We start from the raw sequence: 16566 nt of genomic DNA on the forward strand, positions 1-16566 counted from the left end.
ACATCCACAGTGCCCAGAGCCAATGCCTTGTGAATAGTGTGGCTTAGTAAATATTTGTGGAGTGAAAGAATTATTCAGAGCAAAAGAATTCAGGCCCAGACAGGTGAAATGTATTTTATGGTATTTGTTGGTGGCCAGAATGGGGGTGGGGTGGGAGCACAAAGGAAAGAGAGGAGCAGGGGAAAGTTTCCATGTGAATTCCTCTTCAGATTCCTAGGAAATGAGTCAATTAAAAATTGAACTGTATTGATGGCTGTGCATCTCATGAAAATACAATCCACACGGCATTAAAGGCAGATGGCCTTTCCTTCTCCCAGCTGACACTCTTCCGTGATGCCAGCTTGTGCGTGCTTGAACTCAGCTTTCCTTGGAGACTTAATTTCTTTCTTTTACGGGATCTGAAATAACATCAGCTGTGATTTATATGCTAAGTTTTGAGAAATCTGCTGTAAGTACTGTCACGGGTTGTTTCTGGCTCGCCTGCCTGTCAGCAGGCAGTTTGCATGTGCGATGGCACCGTTTCCTAGGTTGTCACTCCACCCAGTTCACAGGATCCCTACAGTTGTTCCCCTGCCACACCCACGATCTCTCTCGCCCCTCACTTCAAGATAAGCTGCTCAAGGGGGTGATCTGCACTTGCTGTGCTCATGTCCATCCCTGCCCCTGCTTTAACCATCTGTGTTTTGGCCTCTGTCTCCACCACTTAACAGAAGTCCTGCTTGTGACGGAAACTTGGCATCACTTTCGAGTCGGGTCCGAGGGTCTTTGCCATTATTCGGACTCCCTGGTGTCTCCTGTTCTCACGTTGACTGTCCCTTCGTTTAGGGGAACTCTCTTTTCCATGGCACACGGTTCTCCTTTTTCCTGAGTGCCCTCCAAACTCAGTTCTTACGCATTTGTGCTTTTCCCCTTTATTGTTTCTAAGCTACTAAGTAGTCCTGCAACCGTCTGTTCTAGAATACCGTATTTAGACCTATTCTTCCCAGATTGTCATCATTCTTCACTTTCTACTCCCATATTTGCAATTGCCTAGAGAGGCTGAGCAATCACGTAATTTGTGGCCACTTTTGAGGATATGGAAGAACTACATGGACAATAAACCAGACCGGTCACACTGGCTCAGAGTGACCCTCTCTCTGAGGGTCACCCAGAGTGACCACCCAGACATTTCGAATCTTCCAGGCCCGTGTGGCTAACAGCAGCCTCAGAATCCACGTGTGAGGGTCGTCCCCCTTGCTGCACTGGTGGCACAGGCCCAGACCCGGGCACCTTCACTCCACCTCCCGCTGGCCCCGCACCCCGGGAATGCTGCTCAGTCCCTCTGCCATTGGCCGCCTCAGGGGGCCCACTCGGTGGGTTGTCATCACCACCCCTGGATGGTGAGCGCAGGTTGTGCTAGGTTTCCTCGCCAGGTATTTTCACTTACGGTTTATTCTGCACACTTTTACCGCATCAGTCCGCGTAAGACACCGCTCTCAGCAGCCGCACGCGTAGGGACGCCCCTCTGTTTACGGGGCTAAGCCGCAGCCGGTCAGATGCGGCTGGTGCCCTGCGGGCGAGCCCTGCGCTTGCTCCCCTTTCAGCCTCACGGCCGGAGGCCCCGCGGCCTCTTCTCCCCCGCCTCGTGCGTTTTCCTGCCTCTGTTCCTCCACTGAGGATTATAACGCCCTTCCCTCCGTTGTCCCCACTCTGCATCAGTCCGCATTTCTTACCCGCTTCTGGGAGATCTTCCCTGAGCCCCGTGGCCCGAGTTCCTGCACATCACGTTTGTGACCTGTTTTTCCTTTTCTGTTTAATACTGAGTTATGTGCAACCTCTTTTGGTTTTAACTACTAAAATAAACTTTAAGTTCTGTAAGGACTATAATCACACACTTCTTTTGTATCCCCTACAGCAGCTATCACTAAGCTGGGCCCTTAAACACTCATATGTAGTTAATATGTAATTAGTAACATGCAGTTAGATGCTCATGTAGTTAATGCAGCTTAGGGAGCCAGGGCTCACTGAAAAGTAAACTTTTGTAGCATAGAATATATTGGTTCATACTGAGCTGGCCATGGAAGTTTGAGTGGAAGATGGAAATCTCCGGAAGTACATAGGATATGTTTAGCTTTTAAAGGAGTCATTAACTTTTTTTAATGTAATAAAATTCATAGAAGATACAAGGTTTAAGGAGAACCTTAAAATTATCCAAAATTTTGCCACCTAGAGAACACTGCTACTTAATATTTTGATGGAGTCCCTTCTAATAAAAAGAGTCAGCATGTTACACTCATGTTTTATGCATGATGCTGTCACATGTATTTAGTTACCCCTTACTTAGTGTACATTTAAGTTTTTTCCTAGCATAATGTTGCAGTGAGAATTATTTTCACATATAACTGTACACATCTTTGATTATTGCCTTAGATTAAATTCTAGAATCAGTATCCATATACATTTAATTCCCACTTCTAAAACTTATTTAGAAGAAGTTTTAAGATGTTTGGTTTTGGGGGTAGAGGAATGTTGGAGTTTTAAACTTTACATTAAGTATTTTTTTACATTGGATAAGAGAATAGGACATGTCCAGTCCCTGCTGTTGTTTCATTGGTGTATTTTCGCCTTTAATTGTGAAAGTTAATATTTCTAATTCTTAGACTATGATGTGAAACAAAACATGATGTGAATATTCAAAATCCTGGTGTCCGCATCTTTCTCTGTTAAAGCCTGAGTCGCTAGTTAGTTCTCATGAAAATCGGATTCCTATGAGATTTTCCTTGTTTGTAGAACAAGGAGATTTCACTGCTTATATTTGATGTCACATCGTCTGGTGCACTGAAGTCCACAGATCACACCTTCATAGCAGAGTTCACTTCATCAACATAAAATTACCCTCCTAATGCTATTAAATGCCTTTTTCATTGAATTTTACTTTGTTTAAGATTAATATTCCCCTTGCTTTCCTTTTCTTTGTATTTCCTTTAACTAATTCTGTGTTTTTGATATGGGGTGTGTGTCTTTAGTTTAGGTATACAGACTCTGTAACTGAGAGGCCTGTTTTATAACAGCTTTTCCCCCTAATTCACATTGAATTTTACAGCTATCAACTATCTTCCATAGTTCTGTGCTATTTCCCTTGATGTCTGCTTCAGCTATTTGCTTTTATCTTTTTCAGAGATTTGGCAAGATGATCTGTTCTTTTATATCTATTAATAATAGCCTAAGGCTCTGTAAGGCTTATAATTACATACTCTTTTATTTCCCTTCTATTTACCTCTTTTACCCCTAGCCTCTGTTAGTATACTAAATTCATCTTTAAATTATTATCTTTATATTATAAGTATAATCTTTCAAAAATAGTTTTCCATTACAAGAATAATTTGATGTTTGTATGCAGCTCTGTGTCTTTACTTACAACAATTTGTTAGATACATTTCTTTGTTTAGCTGGTTCCAGTGCTCATTTTTGCTCCTTAAAAAAATAAAAATTAAAAAAAATATTTATTTCTGAGCCCTTAATTTTGATTCTGCCCTTAATACCTTTTAAATTTTAATTTATTAATTTAATTAATTAGATTGTTGAGAGTATTTAAAGAAGGTAATTGGAGTGTCTGTTTCCTGAAATCTTGTGCATCTACTGGTATATCTTTGCTTTAGTTTACCTGGCTAACTTATTAGGTTGAACGTTTTTCCCTTAATTCTCTGTCAACACCAGTTCATTCTGTCTGAGCATTTCATATTGTAGTAGAAAAGTCTGGGGCCTGCCTGACCTTATCTCTTGTTGGTGACCTGCTTTGTCTGCTTGAAGACTTTTTAAAAATTTTAATCATACAGATATCATCATAATGTTTCTATAGAATAGGTGTCATTTAATTATTTCTTTTTCTAGGAAACAGTGAGATCTTTTGATCTGTCTTTTGGGCTTTTTTTTTTTTTGTCAGTTGTCACTTTGACTATTGCTTCTGATCTAATTTTTCACATTTTTTCCTTGGAGAAGTGTGATCTCTGTTATCTGTCTTTTTTGTATGACACCTTCTACTTTATAATTATACCCTTCTTTTTCTCCACATTCTGGAGGAAATCTTTCAAATTTCATTTCAAATGCAGCTTTGATGTTTTTGTCACGTCGATTCTGTGCACTTGCGTTCCAGCCCCGCTCTCCACCTCCTTCCTTCCTTCCTCCGGCCTCTCATCTCGCAGAGCTCCCTTCTCCTCTCGTCCTTCCGCCTACCCCTCATCTTTTCTCCCTCCATGGCCTTTTGGTCCTATTCTACGTCTCTTCGGGAGAATACATTTAAAATGTCTAAATTTTTCTCTGTTTCTGGATTTAATAACACTCTATGGCTCACTCTGCCTGTTTGTTTCGGTATAACTTTGTTCTGTGGCATCTCATAGCTTCTTTTTCCTTTAGCTTTTGTTTGCTTGTTCTGGAATGAGGAGAGAGCCGTCCAGTTTCCACGGTTGCTGGCAGGACCAGCTTGTGGATCAGCCTGGGCTCTGCACGCTGGCCATGGGGGCGTTGGCCGAAGTGCCTCTGCGGAGCTACAGGAGGGAGGGTGGCTGGGCTCAGCTCCCTGCAGTGTGGCTTTGATGGACCTAAACGGGACTGTCTACCCCCAACCCCCACACACGGTGGGAGAAATCTTTCTAATGAAGCTTCTGATAAGCACAGGTTCCTCCATCTGCCCTCGGCCAGGGAGGGCCTGGCGAGTGGGAGGGGGAGAAGGCAGGAAGACAGCAGCCTGGCAGAAGCAGTCCCCACATAGGGGTAGTTTTCTGTGACAACTTGGGCCTCCAAGCCAGTGAGCAGAAAGGGGCAGGCAAAATGTCCCCTTACTTCTTTCAGTGAGATGGGGCCACATTGTTTCACGAAGTAAAATGCAGGCAGGTCACTAACTTTTCTCTTTTATTTTGGCTCCCTCTAGTTAGTGAGAATTCCTGTCAGAGCCAGATGATATATTTTTTAGCAGTGTTGTGAGTTTTTCTTTCTTTCCATTTCCATAGGCATTTTGCCTGGTGTGGGGGTGGGCAGTTGCTATCAGCCAGATGTCAGAAATTGCTTACAGTAGAGGCAGTTGATAGTAAATGAGCTCTCAGGCAGACACAGAGTGTATGTCATGCATAATTCCCGGTGTCACAACTGATGAGTTTCTGTGCAAAAGGGGAACAGGAACTCCAAGGACATTAAACTATCAGCAGTGTGTTTGTGCTTGAGTGGTGGGGCTACATGTGATTCAATACTTTTTTTCCTTGAGTGTCCTAAATATTTTTAATGTGAATGTGCTATTTTTATAATGACCAGTAAAACCATGATGTAGTCCATTCATTTCTGAGGATCCTAAGACGACGCTTTTCTATCTTCTCCCTTTCAGACTGCAATGCAAATGTACATAAAGGTTGTAAAGATGCTGCGCCTCCGTGTCCCAAGGTAATCTCCGTCATTTGTGCATGTTCATGTTCATATCTAGCTCGGTTGCTCCATGTTATCTGTTTAGGTTGTTACTCTTCTATTGTTGTCTAGATTTATTTCTAAAATGATCCCTGTAGTGATAAAATAACACATACTCAAGTGTGTGGTTGTCCCTTAACTCTGTGCTCCCAGAACTCGAGGGGAAGCTCCGGTCTGGCCACCTGTGTTATGCAGTGTGGGTGGAACCTGCTTGGTTTACCAGCATATGTAAATGAAGTCTAAGCATATGTAAATGAAGTCTAAGCATATGTAAATGAAGTCTAGAGCAGTAATTCGCATACACCAGAATCACCTGCAGGACTTGTGGAAACACAGATTTCTGGGCCACTTCCAGAATTTCCAATCCAGTAGGTCTGGGTGGGGTCTGAGACTTCGCGTTTCTAACAAGTTCCCTGGTGATGCTGCTGGTCCCGGGACTATGTTGTGAAGCTTGCGGGACCAGAAGAACACCCTCTGTATTTGGGGGTGAGCTTGAGTAGGTGAATGCACCCGTCTTTCATTCTATTCCTTTTTCACTCTAAAGACATGTCAGAAGTTCATGCAAGAAAATGTGAGGATCCTTCAGAGGGAAACTTGGAGCCACAACCTCCGTGTTAACTGCAGCACATGTTGTGTCAGGCCAGAGTTGAGGGTGATGTTTCATTGCTCAAAGTTGTGTCCTGCAGGCAGGAGGCATAGCCAGGATAGAAAGAAAAGAGTGGGAGAAAGGCAGAGCTAACAGGACCCCCCCCTTTCAGCCCGAGTCTGGACATGTGAGCGGGAGAGTTCTGGCTCCTTGAGGCTTTTAATTCATGAGCAACGTGCTGCTGAGATGCACATTCATTATAACGCGCACATCTCATTATCCTAACATTTTTCTTCATTGCATTTCATGTCTTTTGCTTTGAATTCCTCTTTGAAATAAGTGAAATAACGAAATGATGTAGATGAGAATCCCATCCTGTGTCCTGTGGGGACGATCTTGTAGTCTGTGGGTGCTTTGATCTCATTTTGTGTGTTTCTGATGTTCTTTACCAGAAATTCCAAGAGAAATATAACAAGAACAAACCGCAGACCATCCTTGGAAGTAAGTGATGTGGGAAACAAAAGCTTTCCCAGCTTCCCATACCACACATTTTTCCAATGTAAAACACTCCTCCTTTTGTTCCCTCATTTGCCCAATTATTTCTTCTTTCAGAAAAAACGCTTGGCATAATTTTTAGTTATACAAAGGGGTCATGAATGACATACACTTCTATGGCAACCTAATAGCCTTTGTACTATATTACCGTATGATTTAAAAAATTTTTTTTTCAATTGCAGTTTACATTCAGTATTATTCTGTATTAGTTTCAGGTGTACAGCATAGTTGTTATGATCTTTTATATTACGGAGGACTATCTGGAGGAGGTATTATGATTTTGCCTCAATTCTAAGATGCAGTCTAGCATCATATACACTACTGATTTAATAACATTGTAGGGGGAAAGAAACACTACATTAAATGCACACAATTTTATGTCTTCCTAGCAGTAGCCCATCTCTATCTACACAACTACACACCACGCACTTCTTAAGAATCACAAGGTTAGCGGAGAAAATCTTCAAGTTTGGAATCTATAGATTCTTATCATTCTCTGTTGTTCGTTACCATAGCAACCTGGTGTTTTTCTTAGTTGTACTTGAGGCTGGGATCTCATGATCTCTTCTAGGATGGCAGTGAAATTTCAAGGCATATCCAAGTTTTGATGCAAGAACCAGTCATACCATCATCTCCTGAGTTTGAAATCCTTTGGTTTGTTGTGAGATTTTGCAATTTCTTCTGCCTCAAATTGCATTCTTTGCCACGTGATAGGCCTTTTAAATTTGTGGTCCCTTTTCATTTCAAGGCTGTAACAAAGTGTGACCCATGTTTTTAAAACCACTTGAGTTGGGGGTCAATGAGGTATGCAGATTCATGGTGACATGAGACTGGGTGTGATTTACACCAGGTTCAGCTGGTGCAGTCAGTACCACTGTGATATCGTTAACTCGTTGCTCAGACACCAGAAGTCCCTTCAACCTGAGCTGTAAGGTGCTTCTCAATTTCAAAAGGTTAAGCATGAAAATACAAAGCATCTTAGAATTCATAAAATACCACCCATTCCCTCTCTTTACTTGGGAGTCATGAGAATAAAATTAAATCATACATGTGTCAAATTCCCTGTAATATCCTGGGGTTCCATATAAACATGCCCCCTTTTGCTTGAGCAGGTACCTGCAGCAGCTATAATACTACAGGCCTGAAATATTTTGAGAGTCATTGATAGTGCACATCAAATGTAAATGCAGCTCTGGCCATAGCATTTTAGAACTGCCCGGGAAGGTGTTGCAGCACCACTTCGTTTTCAGTAGGTGAGAGACGACAGCCCAGTTTGGCTTGAAGGTTTTATTTGCCTGAAATTCTTAGACCATAAAGAAGCAGACTGCCCAGCATCATTCCAATCCATTGACATGCCCTGTGTGTGCGTGTGCTTGTTTATACACACAACGTGCATTCTAGTCACAGCACTAATGACACGGTGCACCCATCTGAAGCCGGCTCCAAGGAGTACAAGCAGTGGTTTATGAGAGAACCGTCCCAGTGTCCCCTGGTCCATTTCCTTGTTTGTTTGCGTGATCCCAGCTGCCCACAGGCCCCAAGCGGACGTGCCAGAGCAGGCCAGCAGCCCCACTGTCGGGAGGGTGAAATGGAAGGGACACTCGAAGCAGGTGTTGGGATGTGGCCGGGAGACTGGTTTCAAGGCTGGGCTTGTGAAACATTAGACGTGGCCATTTGAGTGTTTAGCTCTCTGGCTTTTTACCTGTACTTGTTGTAATTACTGCCCTCTATGAAAACGCATGAAGCATCCATTCTGATTTCCAGATTCTTCATTTAGAGACGTCCCACTGCCTGGCCTCTCCTTACACCCCTCTTCCTCCATGCCCATTGGATTGCCGGCTGGCAGGAAGGACACCGCAGGGCAGGCCCATCCGTTGTCCAGAAGCGTTCCGGGCACCACCTTGGACAGGTAAGTCAGTGTGGTTTTGCATCTTCACGCCTCGGAGTCACTGCTGGGCTAACTCTCCTCCTTCCCTCCCTCCACTGCAGGAGGCCAGGGACGTCCCTGGAGTCTGAGAGTGACGGGAACTCCTGGAGAAGCAGGTCTCATTCCGATGAGCTTTTACAGTCCATGGGCTCATCTCCCTCCACGGATTCTTTCCTAATGGAAGGTGAGGAAAAGATGCATTTGCATTTGCCTGTGTTTCTGTGAGCATTTGCCAGAAGGAGTATTTTCTGAAGGGTGTAAGATTGAAAAAGATTCTTTGTTCTTTTTAAAAGAATTCTGTTTCATGGTGTCTCTTTGGTATAGGTTCTTCTGATAAAAAGAAAGGGCAATTTAGCCCCAAAGAAGACTTCCGTAGGGTGACCAAGGAAATACGATGTGTTTTTAATGGACACATGTCATAAACATAGTGAAGAAAATGACATACATTTATGTATTTGTTATCCTTTAAAAAGTTTTATAGCTGCTGATGAGCTGAAATAGGACTATACATTAAAATATATGTTTCAGTTAGTTAAAGGACTTGCTTGGAACTCTGGGATATTTATTTCCACCTGTTGCCTCCTCCTTCTAGGGAAATAGAAGCATTTGTTTTTAAAGAGCATATTTTGTAGGGTAGGACTTAATCTGGGGAATTACTTATTGTATCCAACTTGTATCAGTAAGTGAAAGAAAACCGAATGACAGGAGAGTTAGTGACAAGAGAAAGGAGTGAGCTCTGCCCCAGGAGTCTGTTTCTTTATTTTAAACTCAAGACTTTAAATTCACTGTCATGCCACCTTTATTGCTCTGAGCTGGACTCATTCTCAGGAGTGCTGTGTGGATGAACAGAATTTAGTTTTCCTGAAGTGGGGTGGGGGGGGTGTTGTCAAATTCTGTCAGGAAACTCTGTGCACACGTGTGACCGGAGTCCTGGTGCGGCGCTCACGTTCATATTAAGGACAACAAGCCAGGTAAAGAGCCAGTCCAGCGGGCAGGTACACAGCTCCGATCCGAGTAAACGGTGCAACACAGCGGCGGGGGCACAAGAAATCCCTGTGCTCAGGATGCTGCGAGCACACGCGGGCTCTGAAGGTTACCAAAAGGAAAACCGAGCCAAAAGAAACAAACAGAGAATCTTCACGCGTCCTCCTTTTGGCACGTACACGGTCACTGCGTTACCATCTGACCCTTCTCTGCTTTCGTGAGAGCCGTCTGGGTTTTCAGACGTTTCAACTCCACCTCAACAGTGTTTTGGCTTGGCTGTTCCTCTGTTCGTAACATGTTTATTTAGTGTGAGGAATCCGTAAACATGGTACTTGGGAAGGCCTGTTTGTGTTTCGCATGTTACTCCACTTCTGACTTTTCTCCAAACACATTAGATGTCGTGGATTCCTGCCTGTGGAGCGACCTCAGCAGCGATGCCCAGGAGTTCGAGGCAGAATCTTGGAGTCTCGTGGTGGACCCCTCGTTCTGCAGTAGGCAGGAGAAGGGCGTCATCAAAAGACAGGATGTCATTTTCGGTAAGCTTTTCAGGTGTGCCCCTGGGGATGAAGCAGGGTCATGCAGAGAAAAATTCTGGACTTGGAAACCATGCAGACCTGGCTTCAAATCCCACTTCTACCATAGTCACTTGATCTCTGACAAATTGTTTAACTCACCTAGACCTCAGTTTCTCTGTCTGTAAAATGAGGCTAGTGATACTCAGGTTGACAGTGTTGTGAGGATTAAGCACGGCATTGTGTGTACCTGGTACGAAGAGGATTTTATTTCTCAGGCCCTTTTCAAGTTTACTTAGGCAGGGCCTATATACTTTCACCTCTGCTACTGTAAGAATCACACTGAAATTTCACAGGGCTGGACAGGGGTGCTGCCCGTATGACCCTGTAATTTGCTGCACACACCAGAGGTTGCCATGCCCTTGGACGGCAGTGGGACGGGCAGGGCCGTGCTCACGGTGTGCTGCGGTCCTGCGTTTGGAGGTCAGCTCTGGTGACGTTTTACTATTCCATGCTGCTTGGGGTGGAGGCAGTCTGACCAGAGGAAGTTCAATTACACACTAGTTAGAAAAAATGTTCAAGTACAAAGTAAATGGTTCCAACAAGACGCCCTGTTTGAAAGAGAGACTAGCTCTTAGTTTGCGCGGATCCCGTGTACAGGCAGACTCAGAGGTGCGTAAGGCCCGTTCCAGGCCACGGCAATAAAGCGAGCGTCGCAATACTGTGAATTGTGATTTTTTTGCCAGTGGAGGGTCTTATTCTCAATCTGTAATAAATGCACAATAAAAGCAAAGCACAATGAAAGGAGGTATGTCTGTCTGCAAGTAAGGCCCCAGAAGGCCCCTGGCGAAGGAGGACCCCTTCTCGCCTGGGCCAGGTGGTGGCCGTGCAGGTCAGGTGAGATTGTGTGCACGCGAGCTTTGAAATCTGTCGGAGCTGCGTAGGTGGCAGTTACTTTGGGAAGGAAGATGCTGTCCCCTTTGGTATTTTTCATGCAATTTATATTATATGTAATTTTTCTTCATTTATCTCCTGATTTATATATTATTAAAAGTAACCTAACCCATTTTGGATGAATTTATCATGTAGGATAGTTCATGGCATGACCTCTGTATCAGAAAGGCTTGGATTCTGGGAAAATTCCTTTACCTTTCTTCTTTATTGTTCCTCTTTTAAAGAAGAGGGAAATCATTTCTATTTGGGGATCATAATGGATAAATGGATTAAAGGATTAAGTGAAATGACTCGGGTATGTGTTTAGCACTGAAACATGTAGGAAATCATTTAAAGAAATTTTTGTTTATGATGCAAATAAAGCTATGTTTAGATTTTTTTACCCTCCGTAGCTAATTTATTTATTTTTATTTTATTCTTTATTTTATTGTTAACATTTTAGATTCTTTCTCAAAACACATGAGTTTGGAAATACTAACCTAGGATTTCTGGTGCTCCTACAAATTGTAAATTATTATTTTCTCTCATGATGCATTCTTAAAACTGAGATTTAATTTACCTACCATAACGTTCACCCCTTTAGAGTAAACCTAATGGTTTTAGGTATATTCACCAAGTTGTGCAACTATCAACTGCTGTCTAATTCCAGAGCGTTTTCATCGCTCCAGAAGGAAACCCTGTGCCCATTAGCAGTCACTCCCCGCTCCCCCTCCCACTTAGCGCCTGGCAGCCACTACTCTACTTTCTGTCTCTGGGGACCTGCCTGTCCTGGGCACTTCACATAAATGCAGTTGTACAATATGTGATCTTCAGTGACTGACTTTCACATCATGTTTTCAAGATTCATTCATATTGTAGAATGTATCAGTTTCTATTCCTTTTTATGGCTGAATAATATTTCCTTGTATAAACATACCACATTCTGTTCACCTAATCATTAGTTGATGGATATTTTGGGTTGTTTCCACTTTGGGGGTCATATGGTAACTTTATGTTTAACCTTTTCGGGAACTGCCAAGCTGTTTTCCAAAGCAGCTTCCCCATTTTACATTCCCATTGGCAGCATGTGAGGGTTTGATTTTTCTGCACCCTCACCTCACCAACGCTTCTTTATCGTCCATCTTTTTTATTACAGCTATCACAGTATGTGGGAAGTGGTGTCTCACTTTGGTTTTGATTTGTATTTCTTTGATAGCTAATGATGTCATTATTGGCCACTTGTATATCTCTTTGAAGAAATATCTCCTCGAATCTTTTGCCTGTTTTTGAAGTGGGTTTGTTGTTGTTGTGAGAATATTTTATATATTCTGGACACAAGTCCCTTACCAGATACATGATTTGTAAATATTTTCTCCCATTCTATGGGTTGTCTTTTTACTTTATCGATGACGTCCCTTGATCATGACACATGGTTTTTTCCTAGAGGAAGTAGAATTTTGGAGACCGATCCAGGAGTGGAAAGGACCTACTGTTGTCTGCTTTGAGGAACTTTATTATATTTAATTCAATTTAATTCACCAAATTAATTGTGTTCCTACTCAATGCAAAAAAACCAAAAACAAACAACAAACAACTCCCTGCTCCCCCAAACAGAAAAACAAAACAGAAAAACCAGACATACTAAGTTCTGTTTTAGAGAGCACTCAGCAGAGGGTAAGACCTGGCTCCTAGTGGAAGGTACCTCGAGATGCTGCCTAGTTATGTTATGAGAGTTTCAGATACATTGGATTCTTATGTACTGGATTTGAATTATGTTTATGCTCTTATATCTGGGGGGGGTTGATTAATTTAAGCTTACAGGAATGTTTAATCAATGCTGACTTTTATACTGGAAGGCTATTCTTAAACATTTCCTCTTTTAAATGTGTGTAATGTGTAGTGTTTAGCTACTAATTTAGGTCAGTGGGGAGACTTGTTTTTAAAGCTTGCCTCTGCTCGCATGCTCCAGAGCTAATGCAGACGGAAATGCATCACATCCAGACCCTCTTCATCATGTCCGAGATCTTCAGGAAAGGAATGAAGGAGGAGCTGCAGCTGGACCACAGCACTGTGGATAAAATCTTCCCCTGCTTGGACGAGCTACTTGAAATCCATAGGCATTTCTTCTGTAGCATGAAGGAGCGGAGGCAGGAATCCTGCGCTGACAGCGACAGGAATTTCATCATCAACCGCATTGGAGATATCCTAGTACAACAGGTGGGAGAAGTTTAAAGGCCCTGACCTCAAAAAACAGAAAGGTTTGCAGCTTCTCTAACACCTGTGAAGAACTGGAATTGATTTCGTTTTGGTTGACAGGTGGCTTTGGTTGGTTTTCTTTTATTTGATGTTGGTTTGTATGACTGATGCCTGACAGCTTTTAATAGCCAATGACGGGCTCAGGACTTGGCTGGATCAACACTGGCCCTATCACTACCTCCACCAGGAGTCACAGCCATAAATAAGTCCCCTTATGAAAAGTCTACTTAACCTTATTGTGATGGCTCCCCCAGTGGGCCTGTGACAGTCTTACCAACATCTCCAAGATAAGCACTGATGGTTTTAGGAGGAGTGAGGCAGGTCTATTACCATTAAACCCCAGAGTTCATGCCTGGGAGACATGCCTGGGAGATTTTTCTGTAGGTCAAGCTTATTGAAATATCTACCCCACATCTCCAGTTCTCTCCGTCAGTTAATTAATTGGCAGCCTAGTTATTCATCTTTCTCTTTTATCTCGGCTAACGATGGATTACCTGCCTCTTGATCCACTTGTGATGTGCTGACAAAAATCAAATTCCTGGCTGAGGTCTGAGTGCCTGCACACGGTCAGTTAGCCAGTGTAAATGCCAATCCACGAGAGGCCCCTTATCAAGGACCCCCAAATGTTGCCACATAACACTTTCTTCAATCTATGAAAGTATTCAGACCATAAATTGAAATAATAAAGTCGCACAAACGCTAAAAAAGAAATAAATATATCAAATGGTTTTCTTTTTTTAAAAAAACTTATCTTTATTGTTGAAAGTAATACTAATGTCCCCTTTTTTCCCCCATCGATCCCCTCCTCCCAGCACCCCTTCCCCCAGGCCTTCACCACACTTTGTCTGTGTCCGTGGGTTTTCATTTGGCTATTTGATAATTGAATTAGCTTAATATAATATAATCCCATTAGATTGCTGCCTTCCCTTTACCTCTTGACGACTTTCATTTATTTTACCTTAAACAATATTTGGGGAAGAGAAGTGATTGTGTTCAGAAGTTTCATGATGTTTATTCTTTTTTTTGTAGTGTAAATAGTTTATTTGCTCATATGCCATGGGAAGACCAGAAAAGTATCATGAGCTGCTTTTTAAAAATATGTCTTTATTGATTTCACAGAGAGGAAGGGAGAGGGAGAGAGAGATAGAAACATCAATGATGAGAGAGTCATTGATCGGCTGCCTCCTGCACACCCTCGACTGGGGATCGAGCCCGCAACCCAGACATGTGCCCTGACTGGGAATCGAACCGCAGTCTCCTGGATCATAGGTTGATGCCCAACCACTGAGCCACACCAGCTGGGCTCATGAGCTGCTATTATAAAACATTTATAATATTGCAGAGAAGCAGGCCAATTAATAGACAAAGAGAACATGCCAACACTATTGTCTATTTGTAGATTCATAAATAGGGAATTATTTTAACATGTGCTCATCAGCATTGAGCTTTGGAAACCATGATGTTTATTCTTTATTTGCAAAGAATGTATTGAAATGTATGAAAACCGAATTTTCCCTTTAGTGTTTAGAACTGACTCAATTTGTAATCCATCATTGAAATGTTATTCTCAGTTTTCAGAAGAAAATGCAAATAAAATGAAGAAAATATATGGAGAATTCTGTAGTCATCACAAAGAAGCTGTTAGCCTATTTAAAGAACTCCAGCAGAATAAGAAGTTTCAGAATTTTATTAAGGCAAGTATTTTAAAACCCTGTCACACAGTGGTAACCCAGGACTGGAAATAGCTCACGCTTATTTCTTATGTGATCTAGATAAGTTTCACTTCTAGGTGTATTTCAGGGGAAGGAGAAGGAAGTACTAATAGTTTGTGCCCAAGATGGAAAGTCCTTTTTTCTGTGTTAGTAAAATATTTCTTCTAAATCACTTTCTTTTGTAGCTTATATTTGTGAAGTCATGCCCTCCAAGCTGATGGGCACCTTTATAATATCCTGTGAAGCTCTTTCATGCCCTGACAAGTTAGAAATCAGAAGAATCATAGTAAAAATAAAGACAGAATTCCTCCTCCCCCACTGGCTTAGTTTGAAGCAAATCCATGACTCATCATCTCATATGTATCTCTAAACAATATGATCTCTTTTTAAAAATTACAGTGACATTATCACACTTAAATAAATTAACAGTAATTCTTTAATATGTTCCTATAGCTGGCCAGTATTCGAATTTCTCTGATTATCTCCTAAATTTGAATTGCTTACATCAGGATCTGTCCAAGGTTCATAGTTGTGTATGGGGATTACATCTTTTAAATCTCTTTTAATTTGAATGCTCCCCTTTCCTTTTTTTGAATCTAATTTATTTGTTAGAGATATTTGTCCTTTAGCATTTCATGGATCCTAAATTTTTATCTACCATTTAAAAAATTCTAACAGATTCTCCTCCTTTTTTCCCTGTATATTGAGAGCTTGAAAACTTAAAGAATACTCTGAAATTTTTAGAAAAATGTTGCCCTGATTAGTGTATTCTGAGTATTTTTCAAAGCTTTTTGCTGTTCATGAATCTTATCACGTATAAGTATTGGAATTTACTTACTTTTGGAATTAACTACAAATATATCAGAGCAACCTAAAACTTCTTGAAATTCAGGGGAGCTGGGTTATTGAAATTAATGACAAAGTGTACAATTTAAGACAATGCATCGATTTTCAATTAATGATAATGTACATTGCTGTTCTGTCTGAATAGAAGGACACTGTTGCAGATTCTTTGTATTATTAAATTCACACCTATAAAGAAAATACAGATAGAGTTTGTGAATATAAAAAATATATCTATATTTTTTAAGCTCCGAAATAGTAATCTTCTGGCTCGACGCCGAGGAATTCCAGAATGCATTCTGCTAGTCACTCAGCGCATCACCAAATACCCGGTCTTAGTGGAGAGGATATTGCAGTACACGAAGGGTGAGTGATAACCTCTGGGACAAACATTTGCCTCTTTCATTAGTGTGAAACATACCTGAGGTGTTGTAAAGACCTGTAAGTGCTGTGGCCTCTGATTCATTAGGATTTCCATTATGGAAAACCTGTTAAAGCCTTAGGACTTGGATCTATTTTGAAAAGTTACCGTTTATAATGTGGCTTGAAGTCCTGCAAGCAGCCCAGACCAAGCAGGCTTCTTCATACTTCGATCCTGCCTTTCCCTCTGCAGTGTTTTCCGCATCCAGATCTTCTTAATACCTCTTCATCTTCATCTCCCTCTTGCTGTCTGATGAAACACATGCGATTGATCCTAGCAACAAATGTCAACTCTCCCAAGTAATGAATTAATAGATTGAGAATGATTAAGAAGGCGCTATTTTTGACCCTGTCAATTCATTGAGTTCCAGGGAGTAACATCTGGGTATCCTTTAAGGTGCTATTAAT

General features: G+C 41.8%; 1 protein-coding gene across 2 annotated transcripts in view; it reads left to right on the forward strand.

The window, feature by feature from the left end:
- The window catches only part of ARHGEF28 (Rho guanine nucleotide exchange factor 28), a 159640-nt gene that overhangs the window by 87593 nt on the left and 55481 nt on the right, over nt 1-16566 (forward strand). For both annotated transcript variants that reach the window (XM_087815412.1, XM_087815411.1), the window contains 8 exons: nt 5354-5409; nt 6469-6517; nt 8336-8480; nt 8561-8682; nt 9878-10018; nt 12897-13144; nt 14755-14877; nt 15987-16104. In XM_087815412.1, coding sequence (XP_087671538.1) covers nt 5354-5409; nt 6469-6517; nt 8336-8480; nt 8561-8682; nt 9878-10018; nt 12897-13144; nt 14755-14877; nt 15987-16104 — 1002 coding nt within the window. The remainder of the gene's footprint in view (nt 1-5353; nt 5410-6468; nt 6518-8335; nt 8481-8560; nt 8683-9877; nt 10019-12896; nt 13145-14754; nt 14878-15986; nt 16105-16566) is intronic.

This window comes from Miniopterus natalensis, chromosome 3 (genome assembly GCF_054644295.1).
Source record: "Miniopterus natalensis isolate mMinNat1 chromosome 3, mMinNat1.hap1, whole genome shotgun sequence".
NCBI classification, from domain to species: domain Eukaryota; kingdom Metazoa; phylum Chordata; class Mammalia; order Chiroptera; family Miniopteridae; genus Miniopterus; species Miniopterus natalensis.